At 42.4% G+C, this 21274-nt stretch overlaps 1 protein-coding gene across 16 annotated transcripts in view; it reads left to right on the plus strand.

Annotated features, from left to right (window-relative positions):
* Positions 1-21274, plus strand: part of CCNY (cyclin Y) — a 223575-nt gene that overhangs the window by 151890 nt on the left and 50411 nt on the right. For 9 of the 16 annotated variants that reach the window (XM_015455797.4, XM_005564991.5, XM_045361938.3 and 6 more), the window contains 2 exons: positions 3190-3224; positions 18195-18295. In XM_015455797.4, the coding sequence (XP_015311283.1) occupies positions 3190-3224; positions 18195-18295 (136 nt within the window). The remainder of the gene's footprint in view (positions 1-3189; positions 3225-18194; positions 18296-21274) is intronic. The other 7 variants (XM_074001413.1, XM_074001414.1, XM_074001415.1 and 4 more) reach the window with 2 other exon arrangements.

A 21274-nucleotide genomic window follows, 5' to 3' on the forward strand; every position in this document is an offset into this window, starting at 1 on the left:
TTGTGCAGACAGCTTAGGCACAATGAGCCACTTTTACCAGTTAGGGAATAATGGAAGGGAACCCTTCTAAATCCAAGTTCCCAGATACCAGCCAAGGGCCAGCCTCGCAACAGGTGCTTTAGGGATGGCAGTCAGATCTGCTGCTTCACTCTTTCCTGCACAGCAGGAGATGAGCCCCACCCCAGTCTGAAGTTTACACATCATACCCTCAGTTAAGGTTGAGCAGAGCCCTTCGAGTATGTCCCAACTCCAGATTCCCAGGAGAAGGAGTTAGCCCAGAGAGGGTAGAGTGTCCCCCCAGTCCAGGCAGGATGGTCAAAGTAATGGGCCACTTGGTCCAACATGGATATCAGGAATTCTTCCCATTTATGTAGGGATAGGTTGTTGGTTTGGTGGCGCAGAAGACACTCCAAAAGCCAGTCGGCCATAGGGATTCATGTATGGAAAATCTTCTCAGAAACTGTGCAGACTTCATCTGCCGAAGGCCCTCTTAGCAGGGGCATTACAAAACCATACAGGAAAGTGGCACCTGACTCAGGCCCCAGGAGCCCCAGGTTGCTCTGAGGAAATAGGGTAGTGTGTAGGTGTTCATTTGCATAGAAGCAGTGAATGCCTGAGAGATTCTATAATAGATGCAGATAGCTTATCCTCAGGTGTTTTGTAATAGTCTTCGTGAACTTTCGTTTTTCTTCACCATTCTCATTGCAGCCAGCTGGAGTTCATGAAAATGACCTGATTCCTCCCTGAGATTGATCCTTGTAGGTGGCAGACAAGAATGGCATGTGTGTTTATAATAGTCTTCTGTGTCTGGTGTAGGTTTTTTTTGTTTATTTGTTTGTTTGAAAGCTTTTGTATTAGTCTGTTTTCACACTGCTGATAAAGACATACCCCCAGACTGGGCAGTTTACAAAAGAAAGAGGTTTAATGGACTTACGGTTCCATGTAGCTGGGGAGGCCTCACAGTCATGGTGGAAGGTATCTCAGGCACGTCTCACATCGCAGCAGACAAGGCGAAGAGGGCTTGTGCCGAGAAACTCGCCTTTTTACAATCATCAGATCTGATGAGACTTATTCACTATCATGAGAAAAGCATGGGAAAAGCATGAGAAAGCATGGGAAAGACCTGCCCCTATGATTCAGTTACCTTCCATTGGGTCCCTCCCACAACATATGGGAATTCAAGATGAGATTTGGGTGGGGACACAGCCAAACCATGTCAGCTTTCTTGGTCAGACTTATTGAAGGTTATGCATCTCAGCCATTACTTCTATGTGTGAATATTTCCTAATCTCAATAGTACACATATAGGAAGCGCTGGTATTTTTTGAGGCATGGATATCTTTCATTTGCTGAAGGCAGGGGCTGATGTAGGGTGTTGAGGTGACCTTAGTATATGCAGTGGTCCCCACAATTGGGAGACACAAGTCTCTTTTGCACAAACCTATCACTGGGATGCTCTGAGAAGGACTGTCATGTCAGAGTATTGTGGGTACCCTGTGAGTTCTGTGGCCCACGTAGAAAGGGTTTCCACATCCCTTCGGTCAGTGGGAAATCACCATAGAATTATCATCATATCTCCATCCTTGGCTGCATGCATAATAGTTTAGTATAAATTGATTTAAAGAAAACACACACATGTGCATGCACACACTGTATGTATGTATGTATGTATGTATGTATGCCAGGAAGTTAAAACCCAGAGCTTCCAGCCAGACCATCCTGTTTGTTTTGCTATGGTTTACATGGGGTTGCTTCCTTGGAGTCAGGTAAAATGTAATCCCTCTGCCTCCATGCTGTGCATAGCAGACCAGTTTGTCGCCGCTGTCTGTGCACTCATGTTCTTTGTGTGGTAGTCTGGCCTCAGGCATGGCCAGGGTGCCCTGTCCTGTGACAGCAGGGGGCTGATCTTCTGCACATGGGTCCATCGAGCTACCTTCTATGTGTCAGTCTCTTTTTAAAGTGTCCAACAGTATCCTCAGACAGATTTTTGCTTTTGCATTTTTGCTTTTGTTATCTTTGAGATATCAAGGGTGGAAGGCAGCATTCATTCCAGAGAGGACAAGACTTCTATGGAAAAGAGAAGTGTTTTTTTGTGAGCCTAAGAACAGCGTATGAGTGTTAGAAAAACAGTTCCATCATCCCTCCAACAGATCAGCAGGAAGGCTTTCGAAAACAGTAGTGAATCTGCTTTGTGGGGGCATGGACTGTAAGGAGAAAACCTTCCTCTATCTTTTGTACACTGTTGTTTTAGGGTACCCCAAGATAACATTGTTGATTCTTGGGGACCTAGGATGTTATCTCCTTGAAGGAAACCTATTTTTCATATCTTTTACAGTAACGAATAAATGTGTTGATGGATTAATCTGTTCCCACAAAATGAGCCTTCAGAAAAGAAAATGCAAAGTTCAGTGATACTAGGTTATTACAAGCTCTTCGTGTTCCCTGTGACTGACCCTTCTACCTCTCTGGGGCTGCAGGCTCCCATTCTGAGAAACACTGGTGTCTGGGGACAGTGGAGGCTGAGCTGCTCAACACAGGCCATGTGTACAGACAGCAGTGTGAGAAGCCACCTTGTTAGAGCAGGATCAATTATGGTGACCTCTGTCAGCCTTGTGGGGTTGGGGGTGGGTGCCACAAGGAGCTCCAGGGGCCTCCCAGACAGAAGCTCAGCTGTATTCACCAGCACCCAGCATGGAGAATAATGGGTTTCCATGATAAGTAACGCCACTGATGTACGTCGTCTTCCTGGATCTCAATGCTTTCTAGATATTGTTGTTATTTATATTTCCCTTATATGCTGTGGAGCTTTATGGGTCTGGTAGGGTTGGGAATAAATAGTCCTATTATTTGTTAATTACGTTAAACTAATAGATGCATATGAGTTTCATGACGGTCACTAATTACTTTTTTATTCAGTTAATGGAAATCTGTTACCCCTTAATTGATTTCAGCTGCAGTTATATTGTTATGGTGCCGTTGTTTAAATGGATGTATATTTCCCTTTGTGAGCCAAGTTCATTCAGATCTGCATTTGTGCAGGTCCCATATTCTTAGGTTTGATAAATGAGCAAGTGGGTATGTTGGTTGGTGGAAGGATGGGACCACGACACAGGGGCCCAGTCCTCAGCCACCTGCCAGGGGTTGGCATGCAGGCATGTAACATTTCTGTTGCATCTTTTGTTTTCACAGTGAGAGAAAAACGCAAGAGTCTCTTCATTAACCATGTAAGTGAAGCTGTCTCCCTGTGTTTTTCATAATGACTGTACAGTATAAAGAGCTGAAATAACTGTGTCTGTGATGGATGAAAATGGCTCATGTGCTTTGTAGATACTTGGAAGAATGTTGCAGTGTACTTATGCTTAGTTTGGTTTGTAATTTGACAAGCATTACTCGGTATCTGTCCACTGTCCCAAATATTTTTCCAGAAGCCCTAGACCACTATTGTTCATGAGATGATGTGTGTGAACAATAACATATCAAACATCACCCAGCAAGTCCAAGCGAAAGGCACTTCTTTTTAATTTTGAATCATTTCTTTTCTCTACCCTCACCCCCAAATTACTCTTTCTCTCTTGTAGCTCAGTTTCATTTGAATAAACACATAATTGTTTTCCATGAGGCTCTCTGTCTCCACACTTGACTCTTCCCATTTGTTATTTGTGGGTCCAGTAGAGTCTGCATGTTCTTCTGATGCTCAAAGAAAGAGGATAAACTTGATAACACTAAATTAAAAAAAGATGTTCAAACATTTGGCTGTAGTCTTTTGGCCATTCTTAGCCATGTCTCCCTCCCCTGGTGGCCAGGTGCAGGTGCCCCGTTGAGATACTTTATCCCTCTTCCTTCCTTGAGCAGAGGTATAGCTGGCTGGCTCCAGCGCCTCCTCCACACCTTATGTACCAGGCAAGTCCTAGCCACCCCTTCTTCTTAGAAATATGCCCCTTTAGGAAAGAAAACTCTCCAAGAGGTATGGAATGATAAAACAGGTGTAAATTATCAAAATAAGTATGCTCTAAGTCCTCATTCTAAAAACAGAACCATGCAAGGGTCTTTCTCAGGATTTTTAGACTGTCTGCATCTATGTGTTTGCAGATCTTGGAATACTTAGTCCTAATGCTGTGTATTAAAGAGACTAAAGCCATAATATTGTATTCTCTGCCTTTTGAAAATATGGACAAAATGCAGTTGGGAAGAAATTCATAAGCTGGGCTGTTACACTTCAGGGACATGATGCTATGCCCATAGGAGATTGATGACTTCTTTGTAGTCAGTATTAATATATATGCACATATACAGTTTCTAGGGGTCAGAGTGCTTATAATTTTTAGCAGATTCTTAAAGCAATCTGTGACTTTTTCCCTCAGCCCCTTAAATTTCAAAACATCCGTGTAAAGCACCTTTGAAATTGCAATTTGTGTCATGAGGAAAATATGAAAATTGCTGTGCTTTTTTTTTTTTTTAAAGCAGTATATACCTGGATATAAAAATTCAAGCGATTGGAACAAATTCTCTAAATCCTTGCTTCCATTTGTTTGCCTGCTGGGTGCACTTGAATGCTTTCCTACTCATTACACTCATTAGCACGCCTGCCAAGGAGCTTGCAAGGGAAAGGGAAGAGCTGGAACTGCATCCAGGCCATCTTTCCTGTTCACTGCAGCTCCATGGAAGGTGCATTGAAGAAAGAGGATAGGAGTTTGTGCCACTCTGTTCTCATTGCGGCTGATGATACAGAGATGTGCTCCCACAGTTCTAACCTGCATACCTCTTTTAACACCCCTGCCCTCCACCCAGGCACACACCTAACGTTGCCATTTTGTGTCCTTTACAGTCCTAGCATCTGCCACACACTTGAGTACACACCTTCTGCACCCAGCACGTGGATTAGAATGGGAGGTCATGCATTCTCATGCACGATAGTTTCTAAAACCCAGCCCAGCATTCAAACCTCTGTAAAATCACATCTGCTGACACAGAGTGAAATTGCACAGTTGTTGAGATCTATGCAAATGCACCTATTCCTATAGAAAAGAAATCTGGGTGCTAAGTTTCTTATATAACAGTTGACCCTGTAACAAGGAGCACGACCCTCCAAACTGTGAACAGACCTCACTGCAAATGAGCGCCATCAGTCCTGCCACATTGGGAAAAGCCGTGGGAGTGTACCAGTCCAACCAGCTGAAATATCGTTTGAGTGAAATTACCTGCAGATTCAATTAGGCTAATAAAGCAGCTGTACTTTGCAGGTTTTGAAACTTGGGAATAGTAAGTTAGAACGGTGGAGAAAAGACGAGCAATAATAATAATCAGTACCATCTGCTGAGTGCTTTAAAGCGTGTGTGCCAGGCTCTGCTGTAATTGGTTTAATGGACTCATTTAGTTAGCACAATGGCCGTGCTAGGTAGGTACAATTCAGTATTACTCTTTTACAGATGAGGAGACCGAGGCACAAAGAAGTTAGCCAAGTAGACAGTGGAGCCTGGGTTGAGTTCCAGGTGGTCTGCTTCAGCACCCCATTTGGCTCGCACCCTCTGTGTTCCTCAGATAATGACACCGGTTCCCATGTGACAGAGGTTGTTTAGCTTGCTTATCTGAAGTTAGAGATGACATTTATAATTAAATTTGTGTGGCACAGTCTCTAGGGTTCGTTTCTGAATATGGATCTCAACTAAAATTTATCATTTAGTCTGTTACTGAACTCTGGAGTGACAGTTATTTTTCACCCTTATTTTACCATTTCATTTTTTATTTGCCGTATTGTGAGGGAGGTTGTTTCTTTAATTTCTCTTTCAAGTTTTGAAGAACCCACTTAGTGCATGTTGCTAAAATAACCTACAAACAGGTTACTATTTAAGAGAAATGAATACAGTTGTGTAGGTAAGCCATTTAAGACAAGGTGGGTGTTCACCTCTACTCCCAGGACCGTGATAACTGCAGGGGAAATAACCTCCTCCAGGTGGAGAAAAGTAGGGCTTTTCTGGTTTCTACAAACAACACACATGAGCAAGTGAAAAGAGTGGGCTTTGACCCAGGACATTCTCCGGGGAATGGGGCAGTAGAGAATGGAACCCCAGGCTAGAAAATGAGAAGGGCCTTTAAGTGACTCAAAACAGCCAAGAGAGACTCAGAGGATTAAGTGAAAGGAGACCACTTCTCAAGGAATTATTACAGGTTTTAAAGCTTGAAACCTGAAAACGAACCACTTTGGATGTTTGGCAGCAAGTTCAACCAGGGTGAATTATAAAGGTTAATATTCTAATCCACACGTATGTTTTAGATGTAATTAAAGTGAACAGTTATAGGAAGTTTTTGTGTTTGTTTGTTTGTTTGTTTGTTTTGAGACGGAGTCTCGCTCTGTCCCCCAGGCTGGAGTGCATTGGCACAAACTTGGCTCACTACAGCCTCCCCCTTCTGGGTTCAAACTATTCACCTGCTTCAGCCTCCCAAGTAGTTGGGATTACAAGCATGCACCACCATACCCGGCTAATTTTTGTATTTTTAGTAGAGACAGGATTTCGCCATGTTGGCCAGGCTGGTCTCAAACTCCTGACCTCAGGTGTTCCACCCACCTTATTAGCTTCCCAAAGTTCTGGGATTACAAGCATGAGCCACTGCGCCCAGCTAGGAAAATTTAATGCATATGAAAGATACACGTATTTTTAAAAGGCTGTGTAAAGGGCTTTATTTAAAGTGTATACTTTGTTTAAAATTTGCTGACGTTTTGACTTTGCTTTTTTTTTTTTTTAAAGGTTAGCTGTTTTTATGAATCTTTTAATTAAAGTGTAAAAATATTTGATTATAGATTGTGGGTGACATTGTAGGTGGTTGGAGTTAATAATCACTCCTGGAAAAAAAAAAATCACTCCTGAAACTCAGAGAGAATGCATGCTTTTTACCTTAGCCTAACTTTTCTATGATTATCTTCCTGCTACCTGGTGATAGCATACCAAAAATGAATGGATTATTCTAAGAAGTTAAAAAAAAAAGATATGAAAACAGAACGAATCAGGAGTTGAATAGCCAGCTTCCTTTGTCTTGTTTGCCGTAGGTGCACTTTGAAACGAGAAAACCAGACTGGGGATTGTGTGTAGTGTCATCCTCAAAAAAAAAACAAAGCATTTGTCTCAACACTGAGTCTGGTGATAGTTCAGGAAACTTTGTGAATAAGTAAAGCAACTAGGGAGTGTTACTTATCAGCTAAGCAAGAGTCACATTATTAGCAGGACTTGGAGCCAAAAGAACTTTGTTCAAGCCCTCATTGGGCAGTCTTGGAAACATCTTGAAATGTCAGTTCTCTTATCTCCTAGGATGGGTCATAATTTCAGACCTACTTGACTCAAGGAAGGTAATGATTTGCAGCCTAATTATAACACCATATACGTATGTTGTATTATTATTGCCCATTGGAGTTTAGGTAAATTTGATTTAATTTTCAAAGTTCAATATCAAAACTGATGAAAGTCTTGCTGGTATTTTGAGTATGGATATAGTTTTTTCATAATCATTAAGACCAAGATTTTCTGGGAGGAGTATTCTGTTCAGCTCCCTTTGGGGAATACTGACTTGAATAGTTTGCTGCTCTTAATGTAGTTCAGTTCCAAATCAGTTTCTGCCTTTTAGTTTTGAGTGAGGTAGGAATAGGATTCCTTGTAAAATGGTGTCTATTCTGGTTATAAGCTTCATCTGTAAGTCATAAAAGTCAAGTAATACAGTGAGCTACGTCTAGGAACTGAAATTTAAAACATTTTAATCTTGCTTTTGCCTCTGGAAGATTTGCTCTTAATAGAATGAGAGTTTATTGAGCAGCTGCTGTGTTAGCATCAGTGCCATATGCTTGGAGGATGTGAAAGAAGACTCAGTTTTAAAATATCAGTAAAAATTTTAAAAATCCAGTAAGATTAAAGAAATCCAGCTTTTACTTTGAAATAATTTCAAATTTATAGAAAAGTAGCAGCAATAATTGAGAGTACAGGATTTTCATGTCACTAAAGGAACCTTAGATGCCCTGGTTCTCAGACCTCCTGTTCTGCTTCACCCAGGGATGTTGAAATGGGGTAGATATTTTGTTATTTTCTCTCTTCTTTTTGTTTTTTCTTCTTCTTTTTGCGGAATGTTTAGAAATGATAATGTTACACGTGGAAATACTGGTACGTTGAGAAGCTTGTGTAGGACATCAATTCCTTGAGTGTATTGGTTATGTCTGTGGAGGACTGTCTCTTTTCTTACCTCTTTCTGTTTCTTCTTCCCTTCCTTCATGCTGTCACTCTTGTTACGAGGCACAAAGGAAGTGGCACTTGTAAAGTTTAATGGCCCATTCAAATACAGGGCAGCTGACAGGTGGAATTGCTTCCCTAGTGCCTTTGTGGAAGGTCATTTTGAAAGCTACGTTGTCCTTGTTAAGACACCCAAGTGAAGGGGCCACTGAGCTGATGTTACGATTTATCCTGGTAACTTATGGTGTGTTCTCCGTGGAAGTTTCTATGTTGGAAGCCCTGATCTTTTGTATATAGTGTTAGGATCTCATCCCTTAATTAGCCAGCACAAATTCTTGACCACAGCTGCCTGTTTTTCACATTGCTCAGACACTGCTACGTGTGGGGAAGGAGCTGTTCTCATTTTAGTCAGTCACTGACTCTTGGTTCCATTGCTGCCATTCCTGGGGTCAGGGGAAGCACAACCACTCCTGCTAGCTGGGCAGGCACTGAGTGCGTCTTTGCTGTGCATTCTACTTGTCACTTCATTGCTCTCCTAACCTCCTCAGTTTTCAACTTCATCACCTTGCTCAGGGACTTCTGGAGTAGAGAGAAGAAAGGAATCAAGTGAAGCCTTGAAGGAGCATTGTATTTGAAGCAGGAACTTTGTCAGAAAAGCCCTTTAAGAAGCGGACTCTGTTACCCTTAGCCTTGTGTTATAATCTGTTCTTTGACTTTATAGATACATATATATGTGTGTGTATATATATATGCGTGTGTATATATATGTGTGTGTGTATACATACATATGTTTTATTTCAAACTTACAGAATAATTGTAATAATAAGAATAATAATAATACAGAAAACTCTCATCGACCCTTTAGCCAGATTCATCAGTTTTAAACCAGTATTCTCTCACATTCTGCACATCCTTGGTCATTGTCCTTTATTATTTTTTTTGAATTGTTTGGAAGTAGGTTGTCTGCATTCTGCCTTTTCTCCCTAATACTCCACTGTGTGTTTCCTAAGATCAAGGCTGTTCTCTGTGTAACCACAATATTGTCAAAATAAAGAATTTAACATTGATGTGTTTCTTCTAATTAACTGACCATATTCCAACGGTGTTACGTGGCTCCGTAATGTCCACTACAGTGTGTTTGTCTGTGGTATGGGTTTCACTCCAGGCTGACACATGGCATTTAGTTGGCATGTACCCTCGATGTCCTTTAATCTGGAGCAGATCTTCAGCGTTTCTCAGTCTTTCAGGACATTGACACTGTTGGAAGAATACAGGGTCAGGTTTTTTTTTATTGTTTTGTTTTTGTTTTTTTAAAATAATAACATAATGTTTCTCATTTTGGATTTGCCCGAAGGATTCAGTTAAACATTTACAGCCAGAGTACTACATGGAGTGTTCCCTTGCCTTTTTCAAGGCATGAAATCAAGAGGCAGGCAGTATCATCTGACTGTTGTTGCTGGTGTTGATTTTAATTACTGGACAAGGTGCTGCCTGGATTCTCCACTGTCTGTTTACTCATTTTTCCTTGGCAACTAACAAGCAGTCTCTGGGCAGGTACTTTAAAACCATGTAGATATCCTGTGCTTTATCCCCACCCCCAGATTTAGCATCTGTTGATGAGGCTTACCTGAACCAATCTTTATTATTTTTGGTTACAGAATGGTGGTTTTCCAACCCTGCCATACTTCCTCTCCCTTTGTCAGTAGGTGTTCTGCTTCAAGGGAGAGCCTTCTCTTCCCATCTGTCCATCTGTCTGTCCATCCAGCCATTTTCAGTACAGATTCCTGGATTTCTGCTTTTCCAGTGATACCTAGTTCATGCCTCTGCTTAAATATTTTGATGCTCAAACTGTCCTAGATTTGGGTAGTGGCAGTCTTTTGACACTGGTTTTGTGTTCTTGTGACATGCTCCATCCTTTCATTTTGTTTTGAGAACTCCTTTGCTCTTTGGCACAATAAGATATTCCAGGCTCATCTTGTACCTTTGCCTCAACCCTGGATAGCCATTTCTCCAGGGAGTCCTGATTCCTTTTAGTGGCAAACGGTACTAGAACCAAGGTCTGGACACCATGTGTGCTCATTGCTGCTGGGGTGTTATTGCTTCTAGGCCCATTTAGCAGGTGTAGCTAGGAAACAGACATTTCAGAAATCATGAATTCATACTGTTACTTTAAATTTCCAATTCCAGTCTATCCCATAGGTTTTTTCTTGACCTTGGCCTTTGACTTTTTAATTTCTAATGGAAAACTTATTTTTTAAAATAAGTTTTATTGATATGCAATTAACATGTAAAATTCACCTTTTAAAAATGTACAGTTCAGTGGTTTTTAGTATAACCACAGATGTGTGCAACTGTCATCACAGTCAATTTTAGAACATATTCATCACCCCCAAAAGAAACCCTGTACCCATTAGCAGTCATTCCTACTCCTTCCCCTCCCCGACTAGTCTACTGTTTGTCTCCATAGATTTGTTTATTTTGGATATTTTATATAAATGTAATCATATTATATATATATGGCCTTTTTTGAGTGGCTTCTTTCACTTAGCATAATGTTTTCAAGGTTCATCCATGTATCTCAGAACTTCATTCCTTTTTATGGCCAAGTACATATCTACAGAGCAGAATTCTACCATAAAGTCGGCATTTTCCAGTTTTTGTTCTGAGATCCAAAGTTGGTTTATTTTCTCGCTTTCATAGAGAATGATTTGGTTCACCTGTGTTCTTAACTCCATGGGCATTTTGCCTTCTACTTTAGTCTTGCTGTAAAAAATCGATCCTACTAAAAGCTGTACCCTTTTTTGTGGGATGGGGGCACGGGGACAGTCTTACTCTGTTACCCCCGCTGGAGTACAGTGATGTGATCTTGGCTCACTGCAACCTCTGCCTTCTGGATTCAAGCGATTCTGCTGCCTCAGCCTCCTGAGTAGCTGGGATTACAGGCACTCGCCACCATGCCCAGCTAATTTTTGTATTTTTAATAGAGACAGAGTTTCACCATGTTGGCCAGGCTGATCTCAAACTCCTGACCTCAAGTGATCCAGCTGCCTTGGCCTCCCAAAGTGCTGGGATTACAGCCATGAGCCACTGTGCCTAACCTGCACCTTCTTTTTCTTTCTATGGAACGTTAGTTTGTGAACACTTTGAGGTCAGAGAGGAAGATTTTTTCATAGTTTTGCTTTTTGTCTGTGTCTCTGTGACCCCTGGTGGTCTTGGAAAAGTGATGATGGTGCTTTCCTCTCTCCCAGCCTGGTGCCTTCCACGTATGGGCATCCCCCTGTGAGCACACCTGCTCTTGCTGATCAGTGCTCTGGGTTTCACAGGCTTCAGAATTCCACACAAAGTTCTTGAATTCCACTCCACCCTGTATTAGCTGTGTGAATAAGGCAAAGACACTTCTGCAAAATGAGTGGCCTTTATGGTTTCATGGAGACTGTCTGTGAGCTGGGAGTTCAGCAGGTGGCAGGTGTGATCCCGCAACCCAGCGTCCCCTCCATTTCTGCACTCCAGCAGGCCTTTCGTTCATTCCTAGTCAAGGAATGCCAGTGCAAATGTCCTTTCTCTGTGGCCCAAGGAGGCTGCAGACCGAAACCTGCCTCCTTTATCAAGGTCATAGTTTGCCCTCCTTAAGATTAAAAAAAATTGTGGAGCTCTCGTATTTAGAGATTTCACTTATATTACTTCCTTTCACAAACTTTTACTGCTTATTTTCCTCTAGTAATATTACTTCATTTTATTTATTTATTTATTTGTGAGACAGGGTTTCACTCTGTCACTCAGGGTAGAGTGTAGTGGCACAATCATGGCTCACTGCAGTCTTGACATCCTGGGCCCAACCTGTCTTCCCACCTCAGCCTCCTGAGTAGCTGGCACCACAGGCATGCATCACCACACATGGCTAATTTATTTCTATTTTTTGTAGAGATGAGGTCTTGCTGTATGGCTCAGGTTGGTCTCAAACTCCTGGGCTCGATTGATTCTCCCACTTGGGCTTCGCAAAGTGCTGGGATTATAGGCATGAGCTACCATGCCTGGCCCTTACATTATTTAATGCTTTTTTTTTTTTTTAATCCTAACAAACCTTTCTAGGAAGTAAGACTGTCATTGAAAATGGGAAGTTAAAGCCTAGAGACTCTTAAGTGTAAAGTGACTTAATATTTATTGAGTTCATGTAAGTACTAAGCACTTTACAGGTGTTATTCCTCATAGCACCACAATGAAGGGCAGGTTCTGTATCTGAATTTTATAGATGAAGACATTGAAGCGTAGGGAGGCTAAGCTTAAGGTGATAGGCTTATACATTTTAATTGATTATGAAAGGGGATACTATTATTGGTTATTCTAGGACAACAGGGATAAACTACGGCTGTCCCGATCAAGCCAGTATGTGTGATTGTCCTCTGTAAGTAACTTGGCCACGTTTACACAACTCGTCAGTGGCAGAGCTGCAGCCAAGCACTGAGCTTTCTGACTCCACTGTGCTCCCGTGCTGCCTGTCTGGAGTGCCTCGTCCACGTGAACTTGGCTCCTTGATCTGCCTGCCATGCCCCACTTCGTGTGTTCTGCCTGTGTCAGCATTTCACTGCCCAATGGTGCAGGCCCCTGTGGCCAGCTCATTGCCACACAGCATGCCCCTTTCTGCCATAACACAGCTGCTGTGGCCACACTGTGGTCTCCCTCACAGAGGATCCTGTGCCGTCATGGAGGTAGATGACTTCCCACCGTTAGGGGAAGTAAGTACTCTAGTCCCGAGATGGAGCTGTTCTTCATTTGCTGATTCAAGAAAATTATCCAGTCTGTACGTCCAAGATACCTGCAGTCTAGACCCTAGACACACATAGAAAACTGAGCCAGAAACGACAATGGAGAGTGACTGGTAATGTGGAGGGTGAACATGGGCATAGAACACACAGAGGGGTGCCCAGCCCAGGTGGTCTGGTGGTGGTGGGAAGGCATCTAGAGGAAGCACTGTCAGCAGAGTGCTGAAGGATGAGTGGAGTCAGGGAGGGGAAAAGGTCTTCAGGGTATTATACGAGAAGGTTTAGGAGAGAACAGCTCAAGGGAAGGGCTGCAGAATCTCAGGGAGGGAGGCACGGGCTTGGGAGTCAGACAAACATGGCTTTATGCTCTGGTGTCTTAGATTTGATGTTGGAAATGCTACTTCATTTCTCTGATCTCCTTATCTGTTAAATGGCAATTGTACCTGCATTGCAGGGCTCTAAATGTTTGTGAGCTCTAAATGAATACACATAAAGTAACCCAGAACACTGTGGGCTCATCCTTGATGGCCATTAAATAAAACTGGCCATTGTTCCTTTCATCTTTGAATTATGTCCAAGTGTGGTGTGCAGGGAAAGAGGAAGTAAACAGTGAACCTGGAGAGATGGAGAGTTGACTCGTGTGCCTCTCCCCAGTGGAGAACCTCAGAACCATCTAGGCAGGGAGGCAACACGATCTGATTTGCTTTGTATTAAGGTGACAGTAGCACTTGAAGAAGAATGGTTTGGAGAGGAGTGAACCTGGAGGCAAGGTGGTTACTGCAGTGATATAGGTGAGAGACGATGTGGCTTTCATATACCCGATAGTGGCTAGAGGGGTGCAGGGGAAAGGATGATGTGAAAGTGTACTTGGAGTAGAATTGATAGTACTTGATACAAGGAAACCAACAGAAAGGAAAATGAGGATTTCTGGTTTTAAGCCATTATACTTGATTAGAGGAACAAATTAGTTTGGCATTTGAGGTGCCCATGAGGAACATTGAGATGGAGGGGTCAGCCAGGCAGTAGTGAGCTCAGAACAGAAGTTGGGGCCGGAGAGGAGAGATTTGGGACTCAACAAAGGGCAGAAGGAAGTTGAATTAATGAGAGTGGGTGAGAGTCCTCTGGGAAAGTGTTTAGAGGAAGAAGAAAAGACCATCACATCTAAGGAAATTCAGAGAAGCAGAGTCCACAAAGGGACTGAGACTGAGTGGCCAGAAAGATGGGAGAAAGCAAGGAGGAAACCCCAGAAAGAAAAAAACTTCAGTTCAAATATCAAATTGGTAGGAGGACTGCAGAGGACCCATCTGCATAGCAGACTTAGAGTTTTTTGTGAATGGGGAGGAAGTGTGGAGGTTGAGCCAGTTCAGAAAGACATTTTGAAGAAGCCAAGGGACTAATTAGTTCTGGCCTGAAGAGAGTTAGGGCTTCTACTCCAGGTAGAGGGAGGTGTGACCGATTTGCCAAGGAAGAAGAGGCAAGAAAGTGAGGGGACGCTGTCTGGTGGCCTCTGGGTTCTGTGACTCGAACTCCCTGTGGGGAGCTCAGCATGGAGATGGGTGGAGGGTTTGAGGAGGTGTTGCGGTTGGGGGCAGTTGAAATAGTTGGGAGAAAGATTGGGGTCATTGTGTAAGGTCCAGTGGAAGTCTTATCTCTGCTTCCTCCTTCTCTTCATCCTGCACTTTGATTGTATGTTTGTGTGTGCATGTACATGTGCATATCCATGTATATTTGTATCTGACGTACATCAGTATTGGGATTATCTAAGGGGATAATCTCATTATTTGGGACACGTGATAACTCTTCAATAAAATCTTAAATATGTCATTCAGCGGTTTTCATATATTAGTGGACCTTGATGTAAATCACATTTTGTGCTGTAGACATTGTGTGAATACGTGGACTAAATGAACTTGCTTCAGTCTAGCTCTAAAATTTGATTATTCTGCATATTCATAACTTAATCTGTAAGGTTCACATTATTTCAAAGATATAAATTTTATTTCTTTAGAATAATTCACAATTGGGCTTCTCACTCATCAGGCTCCTCTTGTAAGCAGTTCGTGGTTGACTCTGTAGTATCTGTGCTCTCGCTAAGACACTTGCTGTTTTTGGGACAATCTTTCTAAGTTGTCTATAGGGTGATGCCCCTCCTTTGCAAGTAAAACATTGCCTTAGGCTTTTCCTTTTATGTTTTTCCAAAATGTTGTAAGCATTAGGCATAAAGAACATCCCTGTCGCTTTGTTGACCTGTTTAACGCAGTTTCTACTTAACGATTACTGACAGATGCTTTCCACATGCTCGCCGTGCTCAAGTTGCTTTACAAATACTAACTCATGCACTCCTTCTGATAGACCCATGAGGTAGGGTCTGTCATTTTCATCTCTGTTTTACAGCTAAGAAAACTGAGGGACAGAGAGGGAGGCCAGGTAACTTGCCCAGGTCACACAGCTAGTTATGTCCAAGTCAGATTGACTACTAAGAGTCATGCCCTGCTGTTTGTCCAGCGCATCACTTTGCCGTGTCATTTACTAGCAAAGATGGGAACCTAAGTGGCAGGGTCTGTGTGTGCGCGTGCACACACATGTACAAACATACCAGTGTTTTCAGAATCATGGAGCAATACATTAACAAAAACATTTTGAGTAACATTGAGAACTACCTGACACACGTGTGCTTATGAGAACTATCAAATTAGAGTGCCCTGTTCTGTGAGTGATGTGCCTCTGCCGCGTCCAGAGGCCAAGCATCAGTCAGTTGTTGGATAGTACCACACAGCAGGAGGTGTTGTACTTTCCTCCGCCACACCCTGAGAGAACCAGTTCAACAACAACAACAACAAAAACCAGAGACAACCCTGGGGTCAAGAGCATTTCTGGTGGAAGGATTACAGCTATTTCAGCTTTTTAGTGATGTGGGGTTCAGATTAAGCGAAGTTCACGTTCTGTGAGTTTTGTAGTCCTGACAGTCAACAAATGACTTAGTGCCTAAATGGTCTTTAGAGTGTTGAGATACTCTGAAACTAAAATCTTTATAACTCAATATTTGGGACTTTTATTCAGTTTCAAAGTTACTAAATAGTTTAAAAGCTGGCTTGGCATCCCCCTGGGATCGAGGGCTTTGGCAGATCAGCCCTTAGTTCTGGGATGCTCAGACCCGTACCTGGGACAGTCCTCAGTCCAGGGCAGGGTCCCTTTGTGTGGCTGGCTTTGAGTTAACTCTCTGAACCTTAGGGACGGTGCACACAGAGGGGTGTCCTGCCCATTAACTCACAAAGGTTACTTCCTAGATTATGATGGGATATTCTCTGTATCCTGAGGGATCCCATGACCCCGTGTGTCACTCTTCTTTCCCTGACTTCATGGCTTATATTTTCTTAGGGAAACCATTTATTCTTTGCGAGCCCTGTTACATTTTAATCGGGAAGGAGTTTGCATCAGAGGAAACAATTGAAACCCCACAAGAAACACAAATGAAATATTATTGTCCTTTTCCTTCGTTGTTGGGATTTCTAAAGTTATCCCATATCTCTAAAAATTTATTAACACCAGAAAAAATTTAATTACTGGCTTTTAATGTTAAATATAGTGTCTGTGTTAAAGACAGATTTTTGTTTGTAGTAGATTTTACATCTGTAGGAAAAATTCCCTAAGCATTTTTAGTTTATTACCTATAGTAATAGCTGTTATTAGAGTCTGAGGCTTTAGTATGTCTTTTATGACTTACATGTGATTGCTACAAGAGTTTAAAAAGAGGAAGAGAATTGTTTTTAATGTCTGGATTGTCTTAATGAAATGTGATTCATTTAATAGATTTTAAATGCCATGTGAAAACTGACATTTGACTTGAGACTTGAATTTCACAAGCGTTCTCTATGCCCTGTCTCCACACAGGCACTTGAGAGTGTAAGCCTAAGGAAAGAACCCTGGGGAGAGGCCTTAGCTTCTGAATTTCCTGGTTGTGGTTCTTTCCTTCTGACCCGTGTGCTGTTGATGTGAGACTAGGGCTCCGAGGGTCAGGATGCTTCAGCAGTGCAGTGCTGTCTAACTGTGATTTAAGAAATTGGAACCCCAAAGAAGTAACTAGTATCATTTGTTATCTAGTTTTGAGAAGAGATTCTGTTTATAACGTTGTTTATATATTTCTCAGGCTGCCTCACATTTTCCTTACTTTATTACTGAGGAAATCTTATTAAATGGGAAATAAACTTTAAGATACTGAACAGGGCATTTGGTCTCTAACATTGAGGCTTCGTTTACTAAATTCGTGAACTGTGTATACCCAGGGTATGTTGCAGGCAGCCAGGTCAGGCATATGATATTGGGATCCCCAAGGAATTGTTGGGTTTTTGTTGCTGAAAATGACACTCAGACATTCAACATAGCATCAGGCACGTGGAAACTTGTTTGCATAGTTTAATTTTTTTTCTAGTTTGCTTTTGATCAGGAGCTATCCAGATTGATGTGTACTTATCATATTGCCTGATTGTTGCCAGAAATCTATTTAGTGTTCAGCTAGCTGTCATCAGTGTGTGCTATAAATTCTATTTACTTCACTGGTACCTTCTAGAAGAAATTCTGTTCTAAAGTTCCCCAAAGAGCCCAGCACTTATACAATTATGAAAGAACCTGTCATAAGACCACACAAAGAACTACCTAAAAGTCATTCATTGGTTGTATTTTCAAAAGTATCAGATAATCTTCCCCTTCAAAACTTATTTTGTCCTTAACAAAGCAGTATTTTTTCATTATAACTTTACCTGCTGAAATTCAAGCAGATTAATCAGGAGATTCTAAATTAACATTGGTTGCATTTTCCATGGCCCCTAAATCAACTGTATTTCAAGAGTAAGGGAAGTGGGTACAGTGGACACTTGTCTTGATCTTATGCATAAAACCAGGCCACCATCTAAATTGCAGGCTTTTGTTAGTGTAGTAGATCCCATGTTTCATACAAGCCATGGGGCAGGTGATTTTTGTGGACTCTGAAACATACTTTTTGATGCTTGATTGCAAGAGTTTACTGTTCTCCTGATGCAGGAAGTTAGGGCCTAGGCATGGTCCTAGTGACTTTTATATATGGAAGAGCAAGGAAGTTCATTTTATGAATAAAGTGTTTTTGTACTGTTCTTGGTGGTAATGTTGACATTTTCTTGCTAAGACATTTTTCCTCTGTGGTCTTATCTCAAGTTAAGGGGGTGATGTTAATCTTGTTGCTGTTGTTTTCTAGCATCCTCCAGGACAAATAGCAAGGAAATACAGTTCCTGCTCCACCATTTTCCTAGATGATAGCACAGTCAGTCAACCAAACCTCAAGTATACAATTAAATGGTGGGTATATGGATGGTTTTTTCTTTCTTTCTTTTTTTAAACTTAACTGAATACTTTTTCTGTTCCTTAACCTGACAGCTAAGCTGGTTGGTTGTGGGGTCTGGGAGTGATAAGATTGGATGGGTGGGAGTGGGGGTAGCACTGATAATTCAGGAAATCTTTTTTAAAAATGATTTTGGTAGTTAAATATGGGGTATTCGAAATATTTTTACATATTTACATTAAAAGACCAGAATTTTAAAGTATTTTAAATGTAGATTACTTAAAATGTATTTTTGATTTTTGTTCATGCTTTCTACCCTTGCACTTTTTATTGAAGCCATCCTGGCATAACTCCACTAACTTTTTACCTTCTAAATAAAACAAGACTCCTGTGTTCCCAGTTGAAGACCCAGGGCTCCAGTAGAAAGCCTGCCTGGCCTGGTGAAGGTGCACTTGCCTGGGGTCTGGAGATCTGAGTTCTGATGACGGTTCTCACCAACAGGGAAGACATGGGTGGGACCCTTTCTGGGGGCGTTTAGTTCCATATTTTTAAATGGAGTTCACAAGGGAGGGAGAAAAAGGGAGTCTTGGGATAAACTTTTTTCCCTTATGGGGCTTCAGTTTCAATACTTCAAAGAGGGAGGGAACACTGGATTTTCCTTTATTGTACAACTAGCATTATGGTAATAACGACCCTTGGCAGGGACTATAGAGAACTTGATGTGCTTGGGCCTGTGGTCAGCAGCTCTGTTCTAAAAAATCTGAATTTTGTCTCTATACTTGTTGAAGAAAGCACACATTTCACAATACATGTCAGCATATGAAATAAGTGTTTAAATTTTAAATAAGGAGTATTCATCCATTTCAGTGGGCCAGGTTTTCAGGCTTAGAAGCCCTGTTCTGAGTATGACCGCAGGTGATGATCAGTTAGGCAGTGAGGACTATAACCATCTGTGGTCAGTGTCTGCTCCAGGCAAAAGGTGGAGGAGAAGGTTCTTCTCACCTCTCAGGTTCCGTGCTTCCAGGATCTAAATGGCTATGCAGCCTCTTCCCTTATGTCCTCAGCACCAGAGTGCACGGGAAGTGGCTGGTGGGCATAAACTCACACCGGCAGTGCTCACAGAGCTCTATCTTAGCTCCACCATGTGTGCCCTTGCCTGAGCCACGTTTACCCATGGGCTGTGGTTTACTGAGGGGAAATGGGATGTGCAGTACCTTTGGAAGTGTTTTCCATATTAAGTTATTAGGACTTGCGGAGAGAAGTGGAAAGCCCTGAAGATCTGTGTGCCACATGACTGTTGGCTTCTGCTCAATCTCTGAGGAGCCCAGAACAGAAGCTGCTAACTTCCCTTTAATCCTGGACTCCTCTCGTTGGAAGCCAGGGCAGAGTAACACAGTTTCCTATCCTGGGGCAGTGGGGGCTCTTGGGGTTCACAAGTGGCTCTGTCTTAGTTGCTCAACACTTTCATCCTTGGACCACTTAAAATTGCCACTGGCTGTGATACAGACACTTATTAGCCTGGTGAGAGAACTGTGTGACAATTTGATAGTTCGTTGGTCAAGTCTAGGAGGCACAAGCACCTAAGTTAGAAATGTGTTGTCTGTGTAAATCACTGGTTCCTGCCCTGGCTGCACCTAGGAGTCACCTGGGAGCTTAAAACCACACTGACGATTGACGATTGAGGTCTCCTTACAGATCTCGATTGAATCTGGCTGAGGCATACTGTGAGTATCTGGATTTTTAACAGATCTTGATTGAATCTGGCTGAGGTATACTGTGGGTATCTGGATTTTTAAACCTCCCCAGGAGAGTCTCACAGGCAGCCAAGGTTGAGGACCCCGGATGGAAGTGGATAGCTGCCCTCCCCTCCCCCAACAATGTCCCCCTGCCACTTCTAAATGAACTGTGGGTTAGAATGTAGAGAACAGAGAAGCTGAAGAGCAGGAACAAGCTAGCTAGCTATGAGATTTCAGTGTAGATACTGGGCTTCCCTGACCCGAACACATGGTCTCTGCACCGCACACATTTGAAACTCCTTCAGTCTGTAATTCAGTTGCTTTAAAAAGTATCTTCTCTTTCCTTCCTTCCTTCCTTCCTTCCTTCCTTCCTTCCTTCCGTCCTTCCGTCCTTCCTCCCTTTCCTCCCTTTCCTCCCTTTCCTCCCTTTCCTCCCTTTCCTCCCTTTCCTCCCTTTCCTCCCTTTCCTCCCTTTCTTTTGTCCCTCTCCCTCTCCCTTTTTCTTTTTTCTGAGACAGGATCTCTATCCCCAGGCTGGAGTGCTGTGGCATGATCTCAGCTCACTGTAACTCCGCCTCCCAGGCTCAAGAGATCCTCCCGCCTTAGCCTCCCAGGTAGCTGGGATTACAATCACACACTACCACACCCAGCTAATTTTTGTATTTTTTGTAGAGACATTTGTTTCACCGTGTTGCCTCGGCTGGTCTTGAATTCCTGGGCTCAAGCAATCCACCCACCTTGGCCTCCCAAAGTGCTGGGATTATAGGCATGAGCCACAGTGCCCAGCCGAAAGTATCCTCTTTTTAAAATGCACACTGGGAGCTGGGCAGGGTGGGACCCAACTGAAGTAGTGCCATCAGAATCCTTCCCTGGAAATACCAGCATCTCACACTTCCTGTAGGTAAAGAGGCAAAAACATAGAGACGTTAGCAGGTCCAGTTGAGTTCTTTAGCTAGGGGTGTTGACAATGTGAGAGGAAAGGGATACTCAGAAGGAAGAAGAGTGAAAAAGATAGGAAGTTGTGAAATCCACATGCCATCCCATTCTAAAATTTTGCCTAAATCTTGCCCTACTCCTGTCCAAAGAAAACTCCTATTTTCTTTTTTGCTTTCTCTGCCTCCTGTTAACCCCAGGTCCTCTTGCATCCTACTCCAGACATTAAAACTGATAACACAATCATTAATATTGTAGTTCAACTTCATTGTGGGCATAAGTGAGCATTTGTGGGCCAGAGTTGCTTCCTGAAATCCAGTTACAAGG

This window comes from Macaca fascicularis, chromosome 9 (genome assembly GCF_037993035.2).
Source record: "Macaca fascicularis isolate 582-1 chromosome 9, T2T-MFA8v1.1".
NCBI classification, from domain to species: Eukaryota; Metazoa; Chordata; class Mammalia; order Primates; family Cercopithecidae; genus Macaca; species Macaca fascicularis.